The following is a 26520-nucleotide window of genomic DNA, read 5'->3' as shown; positions in this document are numbered from 1 at the left end:
TGTCATTCCACTTCATGATTGTGTCCCACTTGTTGTTGATTCTTCACAAAAAAATACAGTTTTATATCTTTATGTTTGAAGCCTGAAATGTGGCAAAAGGTCGCAAAGTTCAAGGGGGCCGAATACTTTCGCAAGGCACTGTATATATAATCTACCAATGTGGTATATATAATCTACAGGTATATATAATCTACCAATATAATCTACCACCACCAGACAGCTTTAGAGACAAACACATGAACCTACCTTCTTTATCCACTATCAACCCTTCCTGAAACATACTGGTGAAACACAGCATGCTTTTATTTGACTGTCATTCTGTATGTCTGTTATGTCCAGTGTGAGAAGAAACTGTCTGTGGAATATCAATGATGAGACAATATGAGGCTGCATGAACTCAATGTCAATCTGTGATGTTCACCACTGAAATGTCATGCAGCTAATTACAATGCCATGCTATTGCTAACCCGTCACAGGCTGCATGAAACCTTCTGTATGTGTGTGTGTGTGTGTGTGTGACGGTCCTATATATTTTTTCTCTCCAACCCCCCAGTGTGTGTGTGTGACGGTTGTGTTAAATATTTGTTTTTGTATGCCGGCTGTCAAAGCTGTGAGGTACAGAGAGGCTGTCACCGAGCAAGGTGAAGCAGGTTTCTAAAACTAGATTATTTTCTGCTCCCTTTGGGATGTTGTCTCCTGGTGAACAGTTGCTAGACAGAGAAAGAGAGACAGGAATAAAGAGGAGAGAGAGAGTGAGTGAGTGGCCATTCTGGGCCTAATGATGGTGGGCTAAGAGAGGTAGCTAACAGCTCCATAAATAACCTGTTCAATGTTATTGCTGCCATCACTGGCCTTTACCAGGCAAACTGCCCCAAATCTACTCCTACAAAGAGTCATCCCATAGAGTGGGTCTTCAGAAGTGCTATCATCTGTTTGTGTGCAGCCATTCATGTGTGTGAGTGTGTTTGCAGAAAATACCATCTCTGTTCCATGTCCCTGGGTATTTAATCCATCATGTATGGAGCACTGACCTGGAACTTGTGAACTTGTGACATGAAAATCACTTGAGGGTTGAGAACGTTTAGAGGGACAATGTGACGTTGCTTCAAAGGGAATGCCACAAGTGGTTTTATGTTGACCCTTACCCTGTTGTGTGGGACATGGTTCTCTCTCTCTCTCTGTGTGTGTGTGTGTGTGTGTGTGTGGTGTGTGGTGTGTGTGGTGTGTGGTGTGTGGTGTGTGGTGTGTGGTGTGTTGTGTGTTGTGTGTTGTGTGTTGTGTTTTGTGTGTTGTGTGTGTGTGTGTGTGTGTGTGTGTGTGTGTCAGCCTGGTGTGTACTCACATTGTGCCAGGATGCCAGACAGGGCGGTCTTGAACTTGTCCTTGGCCACCTCCAACTCCTTCTCGTGGGCGGCCTTGTGACTCATCAGCTGGCGGATGTGGCTGTTGGACGACTGGATCATTGAGTAGAAGTTGTTGGCGTTACGACGGTTCACCTCACCTCGTTCCACCCAGGTCAGCAGCACGTTTACCGCCTCCGCAAAAGCTGCCTCATCTGAGGAGAGGGTTAAAGGAAAGTTTGCACAAAACGATCTCCACAAACGAACAACATTGATAAATAATATCCTCATTAAATGTTCTTATTTCAAACATATTTAACTACAGTATACTGAACAAAAATATAAAAACGCAACAATTTAAAAGATTTGACTGAACTACAGTTTATAGAAGGAAATTAGTCAATTTAAATAAATACATTAGGCCCTAATCTATGGATTTCACATTACTGGGCAGGGCACTGCCATGGATGGGCCTGGGAGGACATAGGCCCACCCACCGGGGAGCCAGGTCCAGCCAATCAGAATGAGTTCTTTATTACAGACAAAAATATTCTTCACCACACATCGCCTGTAGTTGTGAGACCGGTTGGATGAACTGCCAAAATCTCTTAAACAACGTTGGAGGTGGCTTATGGCAACAGCTCTGGTGGACATTCCAGCAGTCAGCATGCCAATTGCACGCTCCCTCAAAACTGGTGGCATTGTGTTTTGTGACAAAACTGCCTTTTATTGTCTCCAGTACAAGGTGCACCTGTGTAATGATCATGCTGTTTAAACAGCTTCTTGATATGCCACACCTGTCAGGTGGATGGATTATATTGGAAAAGGAGAAATGCTCACTAACAGGGATGTAAACAAATTTGTGCACGAAATTGTAGCGAAATAAGCTTTTCTTGTGCGTATGGAACATTTCTGGGATCTTTTATTTCAGCTCATGAAACAGAGGACCAACACTTTACATGTTCCATTCATATTTTTGTTTTGTATAGTTGAAACTAGACATTTATTTTCAAACTTTATACTCAGAGGCAGAACTTTAAAGCTCTTTCTAACTTTGGGGAAAACTTTAGAGGAAAAACATCATGCTGGTATGAGTTGAGGGGTAGCTAGCTAGATAGTTAGCGGAGTCCGATTTGAAGTAGTGTTGCTTAGCTTGGGATCTGTTTGGTTTAACTACCCATAAGGAGTCAACTTCACTGAATGTAACAAATGTATATAAGTACTGCTTTGATTATAATCACATCACAATGCATACATTTCACCAAAGCTTGTTAAAAGGATGACATAACACTGATGGTCATGTTACGCCTGGCATCACTTGAAGAGTGACTAGCAAGGATGGAGAGTGGACAGCAGGATCATGAAACAACAAGTTACCTCTTCTTGAAACAGTTGCTGCCACTCAAGCAGTAGAAATAGTTACAAACAATGTGAAAAAACTAACAAAATAGCACGGTTGGTTAAGAGCCCATAAAACGATACGACACAATACCATACATATACACCGGGCTCCAAAATTACTGGCAATGCACAAACAATACTTAAAAAATATAAACAATATAATTATAGAGAAACTCAAAATACCAACATGTGAGAAATACTGTACTTTATTAATGTTTCAATGGAACCAACCAAAATCATACAATTATTTAATACAAAATACATTTCACCAAAATCAAGGTTTCATCATTATTGGCACTCCTCATTTAGTACTTAGTGCAACCACCTCTGGCAAGGATTAGATCATGGAGTCTTTTCCTGTTATGTTTGACAACGTTAAGGAACACATTTGGAGGGATTTTGGATCATTCGTCTATGCAAATCCTTTCAAGATCCTTCACATTCTTGGCCTATGCGCATATCAACTGCCCTCTTCAACTCAGCACACAGGTTTTCAATTGAATTGAGGTCCGGCGACTGAGATGGCCATGGCAGAACATTGATTTTGTTGTCACAGATTCATTTCTGTGCGGATCTTGAGGTATGTTTTGGGTCATTGTCTTGTTGGAAAGTCCACCTACGGCCAAGTCCCAGCCTTCTGGCAAAGGCAACCAGATTGTCAGCCAAAATTGCCCGATATTTAACCAGTGCCCCTGGACCTCCAGAATTAAAACAGCCCCAAAACATCACTGACCCACCATCCTATTTCACTGTGGGTATGAGGTGTCTCTCGTTGTATGCATCTCTATTTCGACGCCAAACATGCCGATGCTGTATCTGAACAAAATGTTCAATTTTGGTCTCATCTGACCTGAGCACCTTCTTCCAGTCATAATTTAAATGACGTTTGGCAAACTCCAAACGCTTGCGTCTGTGTCTTGGGGTCAGAAAGTGCTTTCTTCTGGCAACCATGGTGTCCGATGGTACTTTTTGGAACCTGGTGACCCCAAGATGCCTCCAAGGCCTGCAATTCTTTCACAGTGATTCTTGGGGATTTTGTTGTTTCTCTCACTATCCTCCTCCCTATCCTGGGGGCAAAACGCATTTGCTTCCTTTACCCGTGAGGTTTTCAACTGTTCCATATTATTATTATTTTTTAAGAATTGTCCTGACAGTGCTCGGTGGTGTATTCAATTGTTTGTGGATCTTCTTTTAGCCATTACCAAATTTATGAAGTTCTACAACCATCTGTCTCTTTTGAACAGCCAGTTATTTGGTTTTCTTCATGGTGTTGGATGACAAAGGGATATTGCATGTGTGTTAACTCATTTTTATACCCTAGTGAAACAGGAAGTGATGTAATGGCTCAATATAGTTCCTTAAGACTTAGATAAACTTAAATAAGTGGAATTTAACTCCTTGTTTAATTTTGGTAGATATTATTTACAATAATCTTTAAGGGTGCCATTAATTGGGGCGGCAGGTAGCCTAGTGGTTAGAGTGTTGGCCTAGTAACCGAAAAGTTGCCAGATCAAATCCTTGAGCTGACAAGGTAAAAATCTGTTGTTCTGCCACTGAACAGGGCAGTTAACCCACTGTTCCTAGGCCATCACTGAAAATAAGAATTTGTTCTTAACTGACTTGCCTAGTGAAATAAAATTGTGAAACCTTGATTTGGAGGACAATAATTTTTAATTCAATCAATACATGATTTTGGTGGGTTCCATTGAAATGTTAATAAAGTACAGTATTTCTCACATGTTGGTATTTTTAGTTTATCCCTATAATTATATTGTTTATATTTTTTTAAGTATTGTTTGTGCATTGCCAGTCAATGGTGCCAGTAATTTTGGAGCCCACGGTAGCTAAGTTAATAAAAGCTAGCCTGGTTGTGTTAGATAAGGAAATATTTATAAGATAATAAGAGTACGTCACTGCCGGGAGGTGGATGTTGGAGACAATGACAACTGGATGATTGGAGTGGCCAGAAAGTCTGTCCTAAGAAAGGAAGTATCCCCAAAAGAGGATGTCTTTCACTTCAGCAGTGATAAATTCATGAACTTCTTTGAGGAAAAGATCATGATTATTAGAAAGCAAATTACGGACTCCTCTTTAAATCTGCGTATTCCTTCAAAGCTCAGTTGTCCTGAGTCTGCACAACTCTGCCAGGACCTAGGATCAAGAAGAGACACTCAAGTGTTTTAGTACTATATCTCTTGACACAATGATGAAAATAATCATGGCCTCTAAACCTTCAAGCTGCATACTGGACCCTATTCCAACTAAACTACTGAAAGAGCTGCTTCCTGTGCTTGGGCCTCCTATGTTGAACATAATAAACGGCTCTCTATCCACTGGATGTGTACCAAACTCACTAAAACTAGCAGTAATAAAGCCTCTCTTGAAAAAGTCAAACCTTGACCCAGAAAATATAAAAAAAAATATTGGCCTCACTGCCTTCCTGAAGACAAACAATGTATACGAAATTCTTCAGTCTGGTTTTAGACCCCATCATAGCACTGAGACTGCACTTGTGAAGGTGGTAAATTACATTTTAATGGCATCAGACCGAGGCTCTGCATCTGTCCTCGTGCTCCTAGACCTTAGTGCTGCTTTTGATACCATCGATCACCACATTCTTTTGGAGAGATTGGAAACCCAAATTGGTCTACACGCACAAGTTCTGGCCTGGTTTAGATCTTATCTGTCGGAAAGATATCAGTTTGTCTCTGTGAATGGTTTGTCCTCTGATAAATCAACTGGAAATTTCGGTGTTCCTCAAGGTTCCGTTTTAGGACCACTATTGTTTTCACTATATATTTTACCTCTTGGGGATGTCATTCGAAAACTTAATGTGAACTTTCACTGCTATGCGGATGACACACAGCTGTACATTTCAGTGAAGCATGGTGAAGCCCCAAAATTGCCCTCGATAGAAGCATGTGTTTCAGACATAAGGAAGTGGATGGCTGCAAACGTTCTACTTTTAAACTCGGACAAAACAGAGATGCTTGTTCTAGGTCCCAAGAAACAAAGAGATCTTCTGTTGAATCTGACAGTTAATCTTAATGGTTGTACAGTCGTCTCAAATAAAACTGTGAAGGACCTCTGCGTTACTCTGGACCCTGATCTCTCTTTTGATGAACATATCAAGACCATTTCAAGGACAGCTTTTTTCCATATACGTAACATTGCAAAAATCAGAAACTTTCTGTCCAAAAATGATGCAGAAAAATTAATCCATGCTTTTGTCACTTCTAGGTTAGACTACTGCAATGCTCTACTTTCCGGCTATCCTGATAAAGCACCAAATAAACTTCAGTTAGTACTAAATACGTCTGCTAGAATCCTGACTAGAACCCCAAAATTTGATCATATTACTCCAGTGCTAGCCTCCCTACACTGGCTTCCTGTCAAGGCAAGGGCTGATTTCAAGATTTACTGCTAACCTACAAAGCATTACATGGGCTTGCTCCTACCTATCTCTCTGATTTGGTCCTGCCGTACATACCTACACGTACGCTACGGTCACAAGATGCAGGCCTCCTAATTGTCCCTAGAATTTCTAAGCAAACAGCTGGAGGCAGGGCTTTCTCCTATAGAGCTCCATTTTTATAGAATGGTCTGCCTACCCATGTAAAAGACGCAAACTCAAACCTTTAAGTCTTTTACTGAAGACTCATCTCTTCAGTGGGTCATATGATTGAGTGTAGTCTGGCCCAAGAGTGGGAAGGTGAACGGAAAGGCTCTGGAGCAACGAACCGCCCTTGCTGTCTCTGCCTGGACGGTTCCTCTCTTTCCACTGTGATTCTCTGCCTCTAACCCTATTACAGTGGCTGAGTCACTGGCTTACTGGGGCTCTTTCATACCGTCCCTAGGAGGGGTGCGTCACTTGAGTGGGTTGAGTCACTGATGTGATCTTCCTGTCTGGGTTGGCGCCCCCCCTTGGGTTGTGCCGTGGCGGAGATCTTTGTGGGCTATTCTCGGCCTTGTCTCAGGATGGTAAGTTGGTGGTTGAAGATATCCCTCTAGTGGTGTGGGGGCTGTGCTTTGGCAAAGTGGGTGGGGTTATATCCTTCCTGTTTGGCCCTGTCCGGGGGTGTCCTCGGATGGGGCCACAGTGTCTCCTGACCCCTCCTGTCTCAGTCTCCAGTATTTCTGCTGCAGTAGTTTATGTGTCGGGGGCTAGGGTCAGTTAGTTATATCTGGAGTACTTCTCCTGTCCTATTCTGTGTCCTGTGTGAATTTAAGTGTGTTCTCTCTAATTCTCTCTTTCTCGCTTTCTTTCTCTCTCTCGGAGGACCTGAGCCCTAGGACCATGCCTCAGGACTACCTGACATGATGACAACCTTGCTGTCCCCAGTCCACCTGGCCGTGCTGCTGCTCCAGTTTCAACTGTTCTGCCTTATTATTATTTGACCATGCTGGTCATTTATGAACATTTGAACATCTTGGCCATGTTCTGTTATAATCTCCACCCGGCACAGCCAGAAGAGGACTGGCCACCCCACATAGCCTGGTTCCTCTCTAGGTTTCTTCCTAGGTTTTGGCCTTTCTAGGGAGTTTTTCCTAGCCACCGTGCTTCTACACCTGCATTGCTTGCTGTTTGGGGTTTTAGGCTGGGTTTCTGTACAGCACTTTGAGATATCAGCTGATGTACGAAGGGCTATATAAATACATTTGATTTGATTTTGATTTGATTTGATTTTTCGCAACATTATTTAAAGATACAGATGATCGGCGGGGTGCTGGACTGTGGCGAAGGACAAGTATCCTTTACTGATACTGTGAGAAACAAACACATCCACAATTATCAACACAGATTTACTGAAAGGATGTTTCCTTACTTCTATATGGGGGAAAGCCCCACTCTTCCGATTTGACCAGCTAAGGTTTCTGTAACAGGATTAAACAGTAGTCTAATTTAAGATAGTATGAGCACAAGCGAACAGCCAGAGATGTTGTTTCCTTAAAAAAAATGTAAGATAGCACTTCTGTGACATAATGTTTTACTCAATTTGTGACTTTCTAGAGCAGGGATCATCAACTAGATTCAGCCACGGTCCGATTTCTTCATGAGCGGATGGTTAGGGGGCCGGAACATAATTACAAATTATTTGTAGACTGGAAATTAACCGCAAAATGTCCAAACAGATATAATGTTTGACTAAAACATAATAATTTCAAGCCTTGCTTACAATTGAATACGATCAGACGTGTCTTTATATTATGCGTGGGAATACTTTGGAACAGATTTCTTAAATTAAAATCACTTGGAGCTGATTTCCTGGCATTTTTTTAAAGTATTTAATGTCCAACAATTATTATTATTTTGCTCAGAAAACTTGGCGGGGGTAAATCCACAATGGGGAACTCTGATCAAGAGTTTAGGACAAATACACCACAAAGTGTTTTATGTTTGAGAAGAAGAAAACAGACATACTGTAACAATGTGCGGAAGCAAGTTCAGGGAGTAAATACGTTTAATAAATAAATGAACAAAACAAGAAACACGAATAGTGCACCGACATGAAACAGGAACAATGACGACTGGGCAAGAAACTAAAGGGAGTGACATATAAATCAAGGAGGTGATGGAGTCCAGGTGAGTGTCATTATGTGCGTAATGCTGGTGACAGGTGTGCGCCATTACGAGCAGCCTGGTGACCTAGAGGCCGGAGAGGGAGCACACATGACACATATGGGAATTGCTTTTTGGCTTACCGGCTAAAATATTGTTCAATATTAGCTAGCTAGCTAATCTAGCTGGCTTGCTATCAATGTATTTTTCATGCCGGATAGCCTTGCATATTTCAAGGGTAACAGGCTTTCTTATTAGTTTTATAAAACAGATGACCTGCGTCTCCAAAACCTGTTCAGCTGTGTCTTTTATTATCTAACAGAACTAGGCTAGCTATTATTAATTTAGCTAGCTGTATGGACCTCATGTCCGAAGCCTGTTACACCCAATGCCATACGTTCATGGACGCGTTATGAATGATCAAAGGTGTGTCACTTTAACATTCGGAGCAGCACTGGAGAAAAGACATTTACAATGGAAGGACTCTTCTTTTTATGAAGGTTCCATTAACTAGAGACCAGTGAACGAATGGAAGCAATGTGACGATCATGTTTCAGGGAGGAAGGGAGGGTGGGGTAGGAAGGAAGGGAGGGGAAGGATTGGGAAGGGAGGGAGGGAAAGGGAATGAGGGAAAGGGAGGGGAAAGAAGGAAGGGAGGGGAAGGGAGGGGAAGGTAGGGTATAGGAGAGGAGGGGAAGGGAGGGAGGGAGGGGTTGGGAATGTGTGAGAGACTGAAAAGAAGACAGAGTGGAAGATATCGACACTGGGAGAGAAACAGATGGAGAGAGAGTTGAGGTGTTTCTGATTTCCCCCCCCCCCCACACACACACACACATACACAGACAAACACAAACACATACACAGAGAAACACACACAGACAGGTCTGTCAGATGATTTGCATGAATAATTCATCACTGCTTTCGACATTAAACCAAGCTGTCATAACCAGAGGTCCCTGAGGTGTTCATCTGTATCTATAGAATGATGTAAGTTTCCAGGCTCTCCACAGTCACTAGTCCTCCCTACCAACTACAGGTCCATTATCAATACACACACAATATCTACACTTGTCAATTATTGACAATGACAAGGGCCCAATAGAATATCATACTTGGACAAAATTAGCGTTAAGCTGTGAGGCTGTGGCATCTGATAGACATCATTATCACTTACAATGTCCTATAATCCATCTATACAGCTAAGGAGTTAAGGGGCTTATCAAAATATATTAATCATCTCTACAGCTAGGGTGTCACGAATTCCGCCGGTCGTCGTCACCGGCTTTCTAGCTGCCACCGATCTACGTTTATTTTTCTATTTTGTTTTGTCTTGATTGTACACACCTGGTTCCCATTACGTTAATATTATTTTCCCTATTTAACCTTCTGGTTCAAAATATGTTTTGTGCGTGTTTGTTCCTTGTTGAGTGTTAGACTGCTGTGTTATGGTGTGTTTTCCCCCTGCGTGGAATTTATGGTTGTTTCTTTTCGAGTAAAGTACGTGATTTTACTCAGTTCTGTGTCCTGCGCCTGACTCCGTCCTCACCGCTGGACACTGACACCTGACAGGAACACGCACCTAATATGGAATCAGCAGGTGCACCCAGTCGTCCGGTACCAGTGGAGGAACACGTCCAGCAGCACACGACAATGCTCCAACATCTTGGCACAGCAATGGATCGCGTGCTGCTCACCATGGAGCGATGGGAGAGAGGGGGTTTTCCCACACCCCCATCAACACCACAACCCACACCATGGTCCACTCCTCCATCACCTGGATCCAGTGGGATTCTGCTCTCGCTCCCGAGCGCATATGATGGAACGGCTGCCGGGTGCCAGGAGTTCCTGCTCCAGTTGCAGCTCTACCTGGCGACCGTCCACCCGGCTCCCTCGGGATATGAGAGCGTGTCCGGCCTCATCTCCTGTCCGTCGGGGGAACGCTTGTTCGATCTCAGACAGGGGATGAGGAGCGCACAGGAATTCACACTGGACTTCAGGACCCTGGCTGCCAGCGCGGGATGGAATGAGAGGGCCCTGATCAACCATTACAGGTGTAGTCTACGTGAGGACGTTCGTCGGGAGCTGGCCTGCAGGGACACCACCCTTACCCTAGACCAGCTGGTGGATTTATCCATCAGGCTGGATAACCTGTTGGCCACCAGTGGACGTCTGGATCGGGGTCTGTCCATTCCATCCCCCAGCACCTCCGATCCTACACCTATGGAGCTCGGAGGTGCTGCTCTAAGGGTGACCAGGGGGAGGGGGGGGGGGGCGTTTCCTGCACTACCTGTGGCCCAGAGGACACATTTCTGGTTGGTGCTGGAGAGGTTCCCCAGGAAGTCGAGGCAGCAGGCAGGGCACTGGTGGATCATACCAGGTGAGTAGGCACCCAACTCACACAGAGCTTCCTGTTATGCACATGTGTGTATTTATAGAATTTCCTGAGTTTTCCCCGCATTCCCAGCATAAGGCGCTAGTAGATTCAGGCGCAGCTGGGAACTTTATTGACCGTCCGTTTGCTCTTAGATTAGGGATCCCTATTGTTCCTGTTGATGTGCCCTTCCCTGCACAATCCTTAGATAGTCGTCCTTTAGGGTCGGGCCTGATTAGGAAGGTCACAGCTACACTATGTATGATAACACAGGAGGGTCATGAGGAGAGAATAGTCTCTTCCTGATCGATTCTCCTGCGCTTCCTGTGGTGTTGGGGCTTCCCTGGTTGGCCTATCATGACCCCACTATTTCGTGGCAACAGAAGGCCCTCAAGGGGTGGTCACGTCAGTGTTCAGGAAGGTGTATAGGTGTTTCCATAGGTGCAACTACGGTGGAGAGTCCAAACCAGGTCTCCACCATGCACATTCCCCCTGAATATGCAGATTTGACTCTCGCCTTCTGTAAAAGGAAGGCGACTCAACTACCACCCCATCAACGGGGGGATTGTGCGATAAATCTCCTGGTAGATGCAGCACTTCCCAGGAATCACGTGTATCCTCGGTCACAGGAGGAGACGGCGGCTATGGAAACATATGTCACCGAATCTCTGGGACAGGGATACATTCGGCCTTCCACTTCACCTGCCTCCTCAAGTTTATTTTTTGTGAAGAAGAAGGATGGAGGTTTACGCCCTTGCATTGACTGTAGAGGTTTAAATCAGATCACAGTGAAGTATAGTTACCCGCTGCCTCTCATAGCCAGTGTGACCGAGTCATTGCACGGGGCGCGCATCTTCACAAAATTGAGTCTCAGGAGCGCTTACAATCTGGTGCGTATCCGGGAGGGAGATGAGTGGAAGATGGCATTTAATACCACCTCTGGGCACTATGAGTACCTCGTCATGCAGTACGGGTTGATGAATGTTCCATCCATCTTCCAATCCTTTGTAGACAAGATTTTCAGGTACCTGCACGGGCAGGGTATAGAGGTGTATATAGATGACATTCTAATATACTCCGCTACACGCGCCGAGCATGTGTCCCTGGTGCACAAGGTGCTTGATCGACTGTTGGAGCATGACCTGTACGTTAAAGCTGAGAAATGTCTGTTCTTCCAACAGTCTGTCACCTTCCTAGGGTACCACTTGTCCGAGTCAGGGGTGGAGATGGAGAATGACCGCATTTCAGCCGTGCGTAATTGGCCGACTCCAACCACAGTAAAGGAGGTGCAGCGGTTCTTAGGATTTGCCAACTACTACCGGAAGTTTATCCGGGGCTTTGGTCAGGTAGCGGCTCCCATTACCTTTTTGCTGAAGGGGGGACCGGTGTGACTCCAGTGGTCAGCTGGGGTGGACAGGGCTTTTGGTCACCTGAAGGCTCTGTTTACCTCAGCTCCTGTGTTGGCTCATCCTGATTCCTCTTCCTCCTTAGCGGTCATAGTAGAGGTGGACGCGTCCGAGGCTGGGATAGGAGCTGTGCTGTCTCAGAGCTCGGGTACTCCACCAAAGCTCCACCTCTGTGCGTTCTTTTCGAAGAAGCTCAGCCAGGAGGAGCAAAACTATGATGTGGGGGACCGGGAGCTGTTGGCTGTTGTCAAGGCTCTGAAAACGTGGAGGCATTGGCTTGAGGGGGCTAAACACCCTTTTCTCATTTGGACTGACCACCGCAATCTGAAGTACATCCGGGCGGCGAGGAGAATGAATCCTCGCCAGGCAAGGTGGGCCATGCTTTCACCCGTTTTGTGTTCACTCTATCCTACAGACCAGGTTCCCAGGATGCTAAGGCAGACGCACTGTCCCAGATGTATGACACAGAGGAGCGGTCCACGGATCCCACTCCCATACTTCCGGCATCTTGCCTGGTGGCACCGGTGGTGTGGGAGGTTGACGCGGACATCGAGAGGGCGTTACGTGCGGAGCCCATTCCCACCCAGTGTCCAGTTAGACGTCTGTACGTTCCGTCTGATGTTCTTGATCGATTGATCTGTTGGGCTCACACGTCACCCTCCTCTGGGCATCCTGGCATCGGTCGGACAGTGCGCTGTCTTAGTGGGAAGTACTGGTGGCCCACTTTAGCTAAGGACGTGAGGGTGTAAGTTTCCTCCTGCTCGGTGTGCACCCAGTGCAAGGCACCTAGACACCTTCCAAGAGGGAAATTACAACCCCTACCCGTTACACAACGGCCGTGGTCACACCTATCGGTGGTTTTCGTGACAGATCTTCCTCCGTCACAAGGAAACACCAGGATTCTGGTTGTTGTGGATCGGTTTTCTAAGTCCTGCAGTCTCATTCCTTTGCCCGGTCTCCCTATGGCCCTACAGACTGCGGAGGCCCTGTTTACACAAGTCTTCCGGCACTACGGGGTGCCTGAGGATATAGTGTCTGATCGGGGTCGCCAGTTCACATCAAGGGTCTAGAGGGCGTTCATGGAACATCTGGGGGTCTCGGTCAGCCTGACCTCAGGGTTTCACCCCTAAAGTAATGGGCAGGTGGAGAGAGTTAACCAGAATGTGGGTAGGTTACTGTGGTCTTATTGCCAGGACCGGCCGGGGAAGTGGGCGGCTTTCATCCCCTGGGCAGAGATGGCCCAGAACTCCCTCCGCCACTCCTCCACTAACTGTCTCCGTTTCAGTGTGTACTAGGTTATCAGCCGGTCCTGGCACCGTGGCATCAGAGCCAGATCGAGGCACCTGCAGTGGATGAATGGTTTCGGTGCTCGGAAGAGACCTGGGACGATGTGCGCCTGCAGCGCCTGCGCCCATGTGCGCCTGCAACGGGCCATCAGGCGACAGAAGGCGAGCGCCGACCGCCACCGCAGTGAGGCCCCGGTGTATGCACCGGGACACCAGGTCTGGCTCTCGACCGGAAACCTGCTCCTTCACCTGCCCTGCTGGAAGCTGGGTCCGCGGTTTGTGGGGCCATTTAAAGTCCTGAGGAGACTGAACAAGGTATGCTATGAGTTACAGCTTCCCCCTGATTATTGTATTAACCTCTCGTTTCATGTGTCTCCCCTCAGGCCGGTGGTGGCTGGTCCGCTCCAGCAGTCTGAGGTGCGGGAGGCTTTGGACATCGAGGGGGCCCCGGCGTATACTGTGCGAGCCATCATGGACTCAAGGTGTCGGGCGAGGGGCCTTCAGTACCTTGTAGAGTGGGAGGGGTACGGTCCGGAGGAGAGATGCTGGGTGTGGGTGGAGGACATCCTGGACCCTTCATTACTGCAGGAATTTCACCGTCTCCACCCAGATCGCCCTGCGCCTCGTCCTCCGGGCCATTCCCGAGGCCGGTGTCGGCGCGCTGCTGGAGCTGTGCGTCAGGAGGGGAGTACTGGCATGACTTCTGCCGAAGTTGGTGCCTCTCCTTGTTCGGGCGGCGTTCGGCGGTCATCGTCACCGGCTTTCTAGCTGCCACCGATCTACGTTTCTTTTTCTATTTTGTTTTGTCTTGATTGAACACACCTGGTTCCCATTACGTTAATATTATTTTCCCTAATTAACCCTCTGGTTCACAATATGTTTTGTGCGTGTTTGTTCCTTGTTGAGTGTTAGACTGCTGTGTTATGGTGTGTTTTCCCCCTGCGTGGGATTTATGGTTGTTTCTTTTCGAGTAAAGTACGTGATTTTACTCAGTTATGTGTCCTGCACCTGACTCCGCCCTCACCGTTGCACACCTATACTTGACAGCTAATCGGTTTATCAAAATATTTAATGCATCCATACAGCTAGGGAGCTAAGCGGCTTATCAAAATATATAATGCATCTATACAGCTAGTGAGCTAAGTGGCTTATCAAAATATACTATTCATCTCTACAGCTAGGGAGCTAATCAGTTTATCAAAATATATAATGCATTTATAATTCTAGGGAGCTTAGCGGTTTATCAAAATATATAATGCATCTATAATGCTAGGGAGCTAAGTGGCTTATCGAAGGAACATACTTTGACGAGGTTCCAGAGATTTATAAGACCCACATACATTATTCATTGGTTGCACCTCCGTCACGTGGTTGCGTCGTTGCTATTGTTATCAACGTTCTACAGATCCCGCAGCATATTGATGTCCGACTGATGGTTAATGCTGATTGGGTGATAATGACTGTTTAGTTAAAATTACACTTTAGTGTCCTGGAAATACAACTTTGCCATCATTATGATGTCATAAATTTTACTTGAGAGAGTTGCCAATGTTGTCATGAGCTAGCAAAGTTAGTCAGAAATAGCTAGAAATGCTAACATTAGTGCTGTCCCCACAATCTTAGTTAGCTAGCTAATATTATACTGAATTTAAAGTCAATCTGGCGCCATAAATATTTGCCTCGTTTTGAAATGTCATTGTTTCTAGGCAACAGTATGTAATGCACTTCAGACAAAATCTTAATCAACACCTATTAAGACTGCATTAGTAGAATGTAGAATGCTCAGCTTGGCATCAGTCCTAAAACGAACATTCCAAACAATATTGTGATGAAACGTGCAACCCATGAATGTGTTGAGGATATGTGTGCATACTAAAATACCAGGCTGCTGCCTGGCTGGCATCTCATATTGTAAACACAGACGCTGGAAGACAAGAAGCAAGTACAGGGAGTGAACATTTAACAGATAACCAACGTAAAACAAACAAGGACAGCATCTGGACAGTGGAACCATAACGACAATAATGCTGACACCGTGAACAATCTGAAGATCAGACAGATATAGAGGGGCAATCAAAAAAGTAATTGCAGGTGAGTCCAATATTGCGCAGATGCGCTTAATGATGGTGACAGGTGTGCGTAATGATGGGCCGCCTGGAGCCCTCTAGCACCACAGAGGGGAAGTGGGAGCAGGCGTGACAGTACCCCCCCCCCCCCCCCCCCCTCTAGGGGCGCCACCTAGCGTCCCACCTGGGCGTGCCTGGCGCTCCAGTAAAGACTTGGGAGCCGGATGAGCCGGCTGAGACGTGGAAGCCCGATGAGCCGGCTGAAGCGCGGAAGCCTGACGAGCCAGCTGGGGCGTGGGAGCTTGATGAGCTGGCTGAGGCATGACGTGGGATGGGAGCCTGACGAGCCGGCTGAGGCATGACGTGGGATGGGAGTCCAACAAGACAGCTGAGGCACCGCCGGTTCCTCCGACAGCGGCACACGGACCGGAAGCCAGCAAAAAAATAATAATAATAAAGAATTCCTGATGCCTCACATTGTGGTGTCAGCATTCTGCAAGGACAGATGCTGGGAGACGAGAAGCAAGTACAGAGAGTGAACATTTAATAAATAACTAACATAAAACAAACAAGGACAGCGTCTGGACAGGGGAAACACAACGACAATAATGCTGACACAGGGAACAAACTGAAGAGCAGACAGATATAGAGCGGCAATCAACAAAGAGTCCAGGTGAGTACATATTACGCAGATGCGTGTTATGATGGTGACAGGTGTGTGTAATGATGGGCCACCTGGCACCCTCGAGCGCCAGAGAGGGGAGTGGGAGCAGGCGTGACACATATATCAGCTTCTCAGATAAACTGAATGTGGAGCAGCCACATTCATTACTAAGCCAGTTAAAGGTCACTGCTCTTCATAATAGTTAATAAATCAAATCAAATTTATCCTAGGAACGCAAAGCGAGGCGGCCATCTCTGTCGGCGCCGGAAGTTGTAATAGAGAAATTGTCAAGGTGTTTGGGCTAAGATAGCAGCAAGATTACCTTTTTTCGCCTCACTTTTCTACTGGAATCCTCACATTCACAAATATTTAAGTACAAGTTGTGGGGATATTTATGTACTTCAGCAGATTATAGTAGTGAAGCCTGTGCTTAAACACAAATGCATGTGCGCGCATGAACACACACACACACACACACACACACACACACACACACACACACACACACACACACCAAACTAAATCAGAGGAGGACCACTGTGATAGACCAAGAAGTAGGGTTAGTTAGTGTTTGGGTATTGTGTTTCTTTGTTTGAGAGTCTGTCTCTGTATTGTTTCTGTCTGTACTGTGTGAATTTGTGTGTACTGTGTGAATCTGTGAGTACTGCGTGAATCTGTGTGTACTCCGGGAATCTGTGTGTACTGAATGTGTGTATGCCCTGGGGAATTGAGCCCCACCTTTGATCTTGTCGCCCAGCAGGCTACACTCGTGGTCTGAGTAATGGACGATGGGTGGAGGGGAGGGGGGTCTGAAACGGTCCTCCTCCATCCTCCTGCGGTGTCTCTCCTCTCTGGCATACAGGCGCTGACGACACTCCCACTCATACAAGTCGTCTCTGGCCTGGGCAAAGTCCACATGGAGCCGCCCTGTGTCCTTCTTGTCTGTACTGGAGCCCAGACGCATACGGTAGCCTGGAGGGAGAGGAAAGGGGGTTGAGGGGAGAGAGAGAGAGAGAAAGAGAGGGGGAGGGGAGAGAGAGAGGGGGTTGAGGTGAGAGAGAGAGTGGGGGTGGGGGGAGAGAGAGAGTGGGGGTGGGGGGGGGAGAGCGTTAGAACCAATTGGTAACATCACAAGTGACATTTCACTCTGCTAAACATGCAGGTGCAGGGCGATAAAGCGCCGTAAATACCCACAAACCACTTTCTATCAGACACCTGCATCTCTCTCCTGATTCCTGGCATCCTCCATTTGGGTTGAAACTATCTGTCCATCCATCGCTCCCCATCCCTCTGAGGCTCTCCTCTTTTTAATCTGTTGGTTCCTGTCACAGCTGCATCCCAGCTAAAGTAGCTTTGTGGGGTTGGAGTAAACACCTTTCTGTTCTCTAAACTAATTCATAGAGAAGACTTGGAGACTAATTGGTCCTCTTGTGACACCCAAGCAAACACATCTCTCTCACTCTCATTCTCTCTCTCTCTCGTTCTCTCTCTCTCTCTCTCTGCTTCCCACTCTCTCTCGTCTCTTTTTCTGTCATCTCTCTTAGATATAGTCTAATAGAGGGAGTCTAATAGCTGGAGTCTAAAAGCTGGAGTCTAATACATGGTAGAATAGAGGGAGTCTAATAGAGGGAGTAAGAGATGGTCTAATAGATGGTCGAATAGAGGGGGTCTAATAGGAGTCTAATAGAGGGAGTCTAATAGATGGAGTCTAATAGAGGGAGTCTAATAGAGGGAGTCGAATAAATGGAGTCGAATAGATGGAGTCTAATAGATGGAGTCTAATAACTGGAGTCTATTAACTGGAGTCTAATAGAGTGAGTCTAATAACTGGAGTCTAATAGAGGGAGTCTAATAGAGGGAGTTTAATAGCTGGAGTCTAATAGAGGGAGTCTAACAGAGGGAGTCTAATAGAGTAGGCCTAATAACTGGAGTCTAATAGAGGGAGTCTAATAGAGGGAGTCTAATAGAGGGAGATTCATACCTGGAGTGTAATAGATGGAGTCTAATAGAGGGAGTCTAATAGAGGGAGTCTAATCGAGGGAGTATAATAGATGGAGTCTAATAGAGGGAGTCTAATAGAGGGAGTCTAATAGAGGGAGTCTAATAGCTAGAGTCTAATAGATGGAGTCTAATAGAGGGAGTCTAATAGAGGGAGATTAATAGCTGGAGTATAATAGATGGAGTCTAATAGAGGGAGTCTAATAACTGGAGTCTAATCTATGTAGTCTAATAGAGGGAGTCTAATAAATGGAGTCTAATAGATGGAGTCTAATAAATTGAGTCTAATAGAGGGAGTCTAATAGAGAGAGTTTAATAGCTGGAGTCTAATAGAGGGAGTCTAACAGAGTGAGTCTGATAACTTGAGTCTAATAGAGGGAGTCTAATAGATGGAGTCTAATAAATTGAATCTAATAGAGGGAGTCTAACAGCTGGAGTCTAATAGCTGGAGTCTAATAGATGGAGTCTAATAGAGGGAGTTTAATAGATGGAGTCTAATAAATGGAGTCTAATAAATTGAGTCTAAGAGAGGGAGTCTAATAGAGGGAGTCTAATAGAAGGAGTCTAATAGATGGAGTCTAATAGAGGGAGTCTAATAGAGGGAGATTATTAGCTGGAGTCTAATAGATGGAGTCTAATAGATGGAGTCTAATATATGGAGTCTAATAGAGGGAGTCTAATAACTGAAGTCTAATCTATGTAGTCTAATAGAGGGAGTCTAATAACTGAAGTCTAATCTATGTAGTCTAATAGAGGGAGTCTAATAAATGGAGTCTAATAGCTGGAGTCTAATAGATGGAATCTAATAACTGGAGTCTAATAGATGGAATCTAATAGAGGGAGTCTAATAGAGTGAGTCTATTAGAGGGAAATTATTAGCTGGAGTCTAATATAGGGAGTCTAATAGAGGGAGATTATTAGCTGGAGTCTAATAGAGGGAGTCTAATAGAGGGAGTCTAATAGCTGGAGTCGAATAGAGGGAGATTATTAGCTGGAGTCTAATAGAGAGAGTTTAATAGAGGGAGATTATTAGCTGGAGTCTAATAGAGGGAGTCTAATAGAGGGAGATTATTAGCTGGAGTCTAATAGAGGGAGTCTAATAGAGGGAGATTATTAGCTGGAGTCTAATAGATGGAGTCTAATAGAGGGAGTCTAATAGAGGGAGATTAATAGCTGGAGTCTAATAGATGGAGTATAATAGAGGGAGTCTAATAACTGAAGTCTAATAGATGGAGTCTAATAACTGAAGTCTAATCAATGTAGTCTAATAGAGGGAGTCTAATAAATTGAGTCTAATAGCTGGAGTCTAATAGATGGAGTCTAATAGAGGGAGTCTAATAACTGAAGTCTAATAGATGGAATCTAATAGAGGGAGTCTAATAGAGGGAGATTATTAGCTGGAGTCTAATAGAGGGAGTCTAATAGAGGGAGATTATTAGCTGGAGTCTAATAGATGGAGTCTAATAGAGGGAGTCTAATAGAGGGAGATTAATAGCTGGAGTCTAATAGATGGAGTCTAATAGAGGGAGTCTAATAACTGAAGTCTAATCTATGTAGTCTAATAAAGGGGGTCTAATAAATGGAGTCTAATAGCTGGAGTCTAATAGATGGAATCTAATAACTGGAGTCTAATAGATGGAATCTAATAGAGGGAGTCTAATAGAGGGAGATTATTAGCTGGAGTCTAATAGAGGGAGTCTAATAGAGGGAGATTATTAGCTGGAGTCTAATAGAGGGAGTCTAATAGAGGGAGATTAATAGCTGGAGTCTTATAGATGGAGTCTAATAGAGGGAGTCTAATAACTGAAGTCTAATCTATGTAGTCTAATAGAGGGAGTCTAATAAATGGAGTCTAATAGCTGGAGTCTAATAGATGGAATCGAATAACTGGAGTCTAATAGATGGAATCTAATAGAGGGAGTCTAATAGAGGGAGATTATTAGCTGGAGTCTAATAGAGGGAGTCTAATAGAGGGAGATTATTAGCTGGAGTCTAATAGAGGGAGTCTAATAGAGGGAGTCTAATAAAGGGAGATTAATAGCTGGAGTCTAATAGATGGAGTCTAATAGAGGGAGTCTAATAGAGGGAGATTAATAGCTGGAGTCTAATAGATGGAGTCTAATAGAGGGAGTCTAATAACTGAAGTCTAATCTATGTAGTCTAATAGAGGGAGTCTAATAAATGGAGTCTAATAGCTGGAGTCTAATAGATGGAATCGAATAACTGGAGTCTAATAGATGGAATCTAATAGAGGGAGTCTAATAGAGGGAGATTATTAGCTGGAGTCTAATAGAGGGAGTCTAATAGAGGGAGATTATTAGCTGGAGTCTAATAGAGGGAGTCTAATAGAGGGAGTCTAATAGAGGGAGATTAATAGCTGGAGTCTAATAGATGGAGTCGAATAGAGGGAGTCTAATAACTGAAGTCTAATAGATGGAGTCTAATAACTGAAGTCTAATCTATGTAGTCTAATAGAGGGAGTCTAATAGATGGAATCTAATAACTGGAGTCTAATAGATGGAATCTAATAACTGGAGTCTAATAGAGTGAGTCTAATAACTGGAGTCTAATAGAGGGAGTCTAATAGAGGGAGTCTAACAGCTGGAGTCTGATAGCTGGAGTCTAATAGATGGAGTCTAATAACTGGAGTCTAATAGAGTAAGTCTAATAACTGGAGTCTAATAGATGGAATCTAATAGAGGGAGTCTAATAGAGTGAGTCTATTAGAGGGAAATTATTAGCTGGAGTCTAATATAGGGAGTCTAATAGAGGGAGATTATTAGCTGGAGTCTAATAGAGGGAGTCTAATAGAGGGAGTCTAATAGCTGGAGTCGAATAGAGGGAGATTATTAGCTGGAGTCTAATAGAGAGAGTCTAATAGAGGGAGATTATTAGCTGGAGTCTAATAGAGGGAGTCTAATAGAGGGAGATTATTAGCTGGAGTCTAATAGAGGGAGTCTAATAGAGGGAGATTATTAGCTGGAGTCTAATAGATGGAGTCTAATAGAGGGAGTCTAATAGAGGGAGATTAATAGCTGGAGTCTAATAGATGGAGTATAATAGAGGGAGTCTAATAACTGAAGTCTAATAGATGGAGTCTAATAACTGAAGTCTAATCTATGTAGTCTAATAGAGGGAGTCTAATAAATTGAGTCTAATAGCTGGAGTCTAATAGATGGAGTCTAATAGAGGGAGTCTAATAACTGAAGTCTAATAGATGGAATCTAATAGAGGGAGTCTAATAGAGGGAGATTATTAGCTGGAGTCTAATAGAGGGAGTCTAATAGAGGGAGATTATTAGCTGGAGTCTAATAGATGGAGTCTAATAGCTGGAGTCTAATAGCTGAAGTCTAATAGATGGAGTCTAATAGAGGGCATAGTTAAGGTCTCTGACTGAAGAGGGAGGACATTTATTCTAATAACTGGAGTCTAATAGATGGAATCTAATAACTGGAGTCTAATAGAGTGAGTCTAATAACTGGAGTCTAATAGAGGGAGTCTAATAGAGGGAGTCTAACAGCTGGAGTCTGATAGCTGGAGTCTAATAGATGGAGTCTAATAACTGGAGTCTAATAGAGTAAGTCTAATAACTGGAGTCTAATAGAGGGAGTCTAATAGAGGGAGTCTAACAGCTGGAGTCTGATAGCTGGAGTCTAATAGATGGAGTCTAATAACTGGAGTCTAATAGAGTAAGTCTAATAACTGGAGTCTAATAGAGGGAGTCTAATAACTGGAGTCTAAAAGATGGAGTCCAATAGAGGGAGTCTAATAGAGGGAGTCTAATAAATGGAGTCTAATAAATGGAGTCCAATAGATGGAGTCTAATAGATGGAGACTAATAGCTGGAGTCTAATAGGTGGAGTCTAATAGCTGGAGTCTAATAGAGGGAGTTTAATAGCTGGAGTCTAATAGATGGAGTCTAATAGAGGGAGTCTAATAGATGGAGTCTAATAGAGGGAGTCTAATAGCTGGAGTCTAATAGCTGAAGTCTAATAGATGGAGTCTAATAGAGGGCGTCTAATAGAGGGAGTCTAATAGAGGGAGTCTAATAGAGGGAGTCTAATAGAGGGAGTCTAATAAATGGAGTCTAATAAATTGAGTCTAATAGAGGGAGTCTAATAGAGGGAGTCTAATAGATGGAGTCTAATAGAGGGAGTCTAATAGCTGGAGTCTAATAGATGGAGTCTAATAGATAGAGTCTAATAGAGGGAGTCTAATAGAGGGAGTCTAATAGATGGAGTGTAACAGCTGGAGTCTAATAGCTGGAGTCCAATAGATGGAGTCTAATAGATGGAGTCTAATAGCTGAAGTCTAATAGATGGAGTCTAATAGCTGAAGTCTAATAGAAGGAGTCTAATAGAGGGAGTCTAATAGAGGGAGTCTAATAGAGGGAGTCTAATAGAGGGAGTGTAAGAGCTGGAGTCTAATAAATGGATTCTAATAGCTGAAGTCTAATAGATTTAGTCTAATAGAGGGAGTCTAATAGAGGGAGTCTAATAGAGGGAGTCTAATAGCTGAAGTCTAATAGATGGAGTCTAATAGCTGAAGTCTAATAGATGGAGTCTAATAGAGGGAGTCTAATAGAGGGAGTGTAACAGCTGGAGTCTAATAAATGGATTCTAATAGCTGAAGTCTAATAGATGGAGTCTAAGAGGGAGTCTAATAGAGGGAGTCTAATAGATGGAGTGTAACAGCTGGAGTCTAATAGCTGGAGTCTAATAGATCGAGTTTGATAGATGGAGTCTAAAAGAGGGAGTCTAATAGAGGGAGTCTAATAACTGGAGTCTAATCGATGGAGTCGAATAGATGGAGTCTAATAGATGGAATTACATACTAGTAAGGGGATCTGGGACATTTTTTCCAACACTCATAGTTGTCTTCTCATTGACCAACATAGTTATGGTCTCTGAATGAAGAGAGAGGACATTTATTCCGCAACACCTCTAGTGGTCTCATCGTTGATCAACATAGTTAAGGTCTCTGACTGAAGAGGGAGGACATTTATTCCACAACACCTCTTGTTGTCTCCTCATTGACCGACATAGTTAAGGTGTCTGACATGAGACTTGGGCCATTTATTCCACAACACCTCTTGTTGTCTCCTCATTGACCAATATAGTTAAGGTCTCTGACTGAAGAGGTAAGACATTTATTCCACAATACAGCTTGAAGTTTAATAGAAAACGTAGGAAATGTACCAGACAGGAAGAGGGCTCTGTCCACAGTGAACTCTTCGACAAATCGGATATGGCAGAAGTTCTTCTTGCTCTTTCGGATTGCGATGATCTCCCCCAACTGGCCGAACACCTCCACGATGAGGGCCTCGTTAGCGTTCTCTGGCAGACCACCCACAAACACAGTCTTACAGCCGGGAGGGCGCTCCCTCATGGCCGGAAAGGGAAGGTCTAAGCAACATGAAGAGAGAAAAGAGGGAGATTTATTTAATTGGATGTATGAACACATTCAGGTCTGTACAAGGAAGGAGAGAGGTAAATACATAGAACCCGCAATACACTATTAATACTCTGCTCTAGCTAGCTCAAACAGCTTATTGCTGTCTCATTAGCTAATTAGTCTATGGCCGGTTAGCTAGCTAGCCTAATAGACTGTATCTAACTGATGATATCTACACACGCTGTTTCCCCTTTCAATCAAAAACAATGCTTGAAAGGGCCAAGTTGTTAAACACAGTTATATTTAGATACCTACCCAGCTAGCACATTTAATTCCTTGCAGGTTGTGGGGATGTACGTTTTTGGTATCCCATTGTATCTGGTAACAAAGCCATAAGTTTAGTGACTGGTAAAACGGAACGTATTTTAAAATGTTCTGAGAACAGAAGTGAACATTTGCAGGAGGTTTAATTAACATTCTGAGAACAGAAAATATATGTTATTTGAATGTAATTAAAAAACGTTTTGAGAACATTCTCTAAATGTTTTGAATGTTTTGAACGAAATATAATGGTTATTTGGAGGTTTTTTAATAACTTCCTGAAAACTTCCACTAAATGTTTCAATAACACTCCTAGTTTGGGTTAACGTTTTTGAAGTCAAAGCACAGATAGGACACATGGAAATTAATTTGCTGAGGCATTAATAATGCAAACACATTTCTTTTTTTATTGGCACAGCGTGAGTGAGATTTAAACCTACAGTATGATATTCTTCTCTCTATCCATGGAATTAGTGCACTGCACCACCCGGATGGAGTTAGTATGTCATGTATTTTATAACTCAAAAATAATTCAAAAAGACTCCATTTCGAAGGAAACAAGCACTCAATAAGATCAATTAGTGGGTGCGACCAACAGACCTGAACACACTTAACAAGATAGAGGATAGAGAGAGTTTTGTTGACACTGAGAACGGAATGTATATGTTTTTAAATAACATTCTTAGAACGTTATCTGAACGTTATAATGTTTTCTTGTTTTTTTTTATGGCGAATTTTCTTAATATTCTGAAAAATTAAATGAGGAAACCTGCAGAAAACGTTATACTGAAGTACTTAAATTCCCACAGAATAATGTTTTTTCTTAGTGTTCTTTGAACTATTTGAGAACATTCCTAATGTCAAACCAGTTGGAGAACATTCCTAGAACATAACCAAAAATTGTAATTAAATGTAACCATGTTTGAACTTTTAAGAAATGTTATTTTAAAGTAATGAAATAACAATAAAATGATTGTATTTTGTCAACTTCAATGTGCTGAGAATGTTCCAGAGCCAACCAACTATCCTGCACCGTTGTATGCAAAATAACTACAGGACAACCATGCTCTCACCAAGGTCTAAGAAACATATGGTTCTCAGAACATTAGGTGCTAGCTGGGAAGCAAACCAGCCATGTTTAACAATGGAAGAGGCTTGCTAGCTCAGGTCAGCTTCATAAATGTTATTGTAAGTTGAGCCACTTTTAAAATTCAGCATCACTCTGTCAAGAGAAATATAGTATTATTTCTAACAAACATATCTACATACAGTACCAGTCAAAAGTTTCGGCCCACCTACTCATTCAAGGGTTATTTATTTTTACTATTTTCTACATGATAGAATAACAGAGAAGACATCAAAACTATGAAATAACACACATGGAATCATGTAGGATCCAAAAAAGTGTTACACAAATCAAAATATATTTTGAGATTCTTCAAAGTAGCCACCCTTTGCCTTGATGATAATTTTGCATTTTCATTCTGTAAATGTTGGTGAGTTTGGACATTTACAAGTGAATGTGAAGGAGAGACATTGTGCAAATGAACAAAGTTTGGACGCATGCTTGTCTGAATGAAGAACAGTACTGGCTATGGAGCAGCACATGTACACGCCATGTCTGTGTGGAGTCAGGAGTTACCACACTCTTCCCTTCTTGAAAACACACACAAAAAAAAAATATATACATATACACACACTACCGTTCAAAAGTTTGGGGTCACTTATAAATGTCCTTGTTTTTGAAAGAAAAGCACATGATGTGTGGACTACATGCACAAGCTAGTCCAATGAGCTTCCAATTTCCGGTGCGTTGACACACATGCATACCCATGGAGGAGACATTACTATAATTTTTTATCAAATTTGTCAAAACCAGTAAATATCGTGCATTGAGCTTGAAAGTTAAGCAAAGCTCTGATGAGAAAAACGATTAATTCATAAATACCTGTTCCTTCTTGAAAACACTTTAAAAATATATATATACACACTACCATTTAAAAGTTTGGGGTCACTTAGAAATGTCCTTGTTTCTGAAAGAAAAGCAATTTATTTGTCCATTAAAATAACATCAAATTCATCAGAAATACAGTGTAGACATTGTTAATGTTTTTTAATGTCTGGGGTCACTTAGAAATGTCCTTGTTTCTGAAGGAAAAGCAATTTATTTGTCCATTAAAATAACATCAAATTCATCAGAAATACAGTGTGGACATTGTTAATGTTTTTTAATGATGAATTAGCCTTTTAAAATGATAAACCTGGATTAGCTAACACTACGTGCCATTAGAACACTTGGATTAGCTAACACTACGTGCCATTAGAACACAGGAGTGATGTTTGCTGATAATGGGCCTCTGTACACCTATATACTAGATATTCCATTTTAAAAAATCGTCCGTTTCCAGCTACAAAATAAATTTACAACATTAACAATGTCTACAATGTATTTCTGATCAATTTGCTAATTTAATGGACAAAAAAATTGTTTTTCTTTCAAAAACAAGGACATTTCCAAGTTACCCCAAACTTTTAAATGGTAGTGTATACAGTTGAAGTTGGAAGTTTACATGCACCTTAGCCAAATACATTTAAACTCAGTTCTTCACAATTCCTGACATTTAATCCAAGTAAAAATTCTCTGTCTTAGTTCAGTTAGGATCACCACTTTCTTTTAAGAATGTGAAATGTCAGAATAATAGTAGAGAGATGT

At 43.2% G+C, this 26520-nt stretch overlaps 1 protein-coding gene across 2 annotated transcripts in view; it reads right to left on the bottom strand.

Annotated features, from left to right (window-relative positions):
- Nucleotides 1-26520, bottom strand: part of LOC110487749 (ecto-NOX disulfide-thiol exchanger 2-like) — a 354612-nt gene that overhangs the window by 78008 nt on the left and 250084 nt on the right. The window contains exons 6-8 of one of the 2 annotated variants that reach the window (XM_036943160.1): nt 23291-23497; nt 16833-17066; nt 1343-1555 (exon numbers count right to left, since the gene is read on the bottom strand). In XM_036943160.1, coding sequence (XP_036799055.1) covers nt 1343-1555; nt 16833-17066; nt 23291-23497 — 654 coding nt within the window. Of the gene's footprint in view, nt 1-1342; nt 1556-16832; nt 17067-23290; nt 23501-26520 lie in introns of those variants that run through there. The other variant, XM_036943159.1, reaches the window with a different exon arrangement.

This window comes from Oncorhynchus mykiss, chromosome 14 (assembly GCF_013265735.2).
Source record: "Oncorhynchus mykiss isolate Arlee chromosome 14, USDA_OmykA_1.1, whole genome shotgun sequence".
In the NCBI taxonomy this organism is placed as follows: domain Eukaryota; kingdom Metazoa; phylum Chordata; class Actinopteri; order Salmoniformes; family Salmonidae; genus Oncorhynchus; species Oncorhynchus mykiss.
This window is presented reverse-complemented; position numbering and strand designations above follow the sequence as displayed.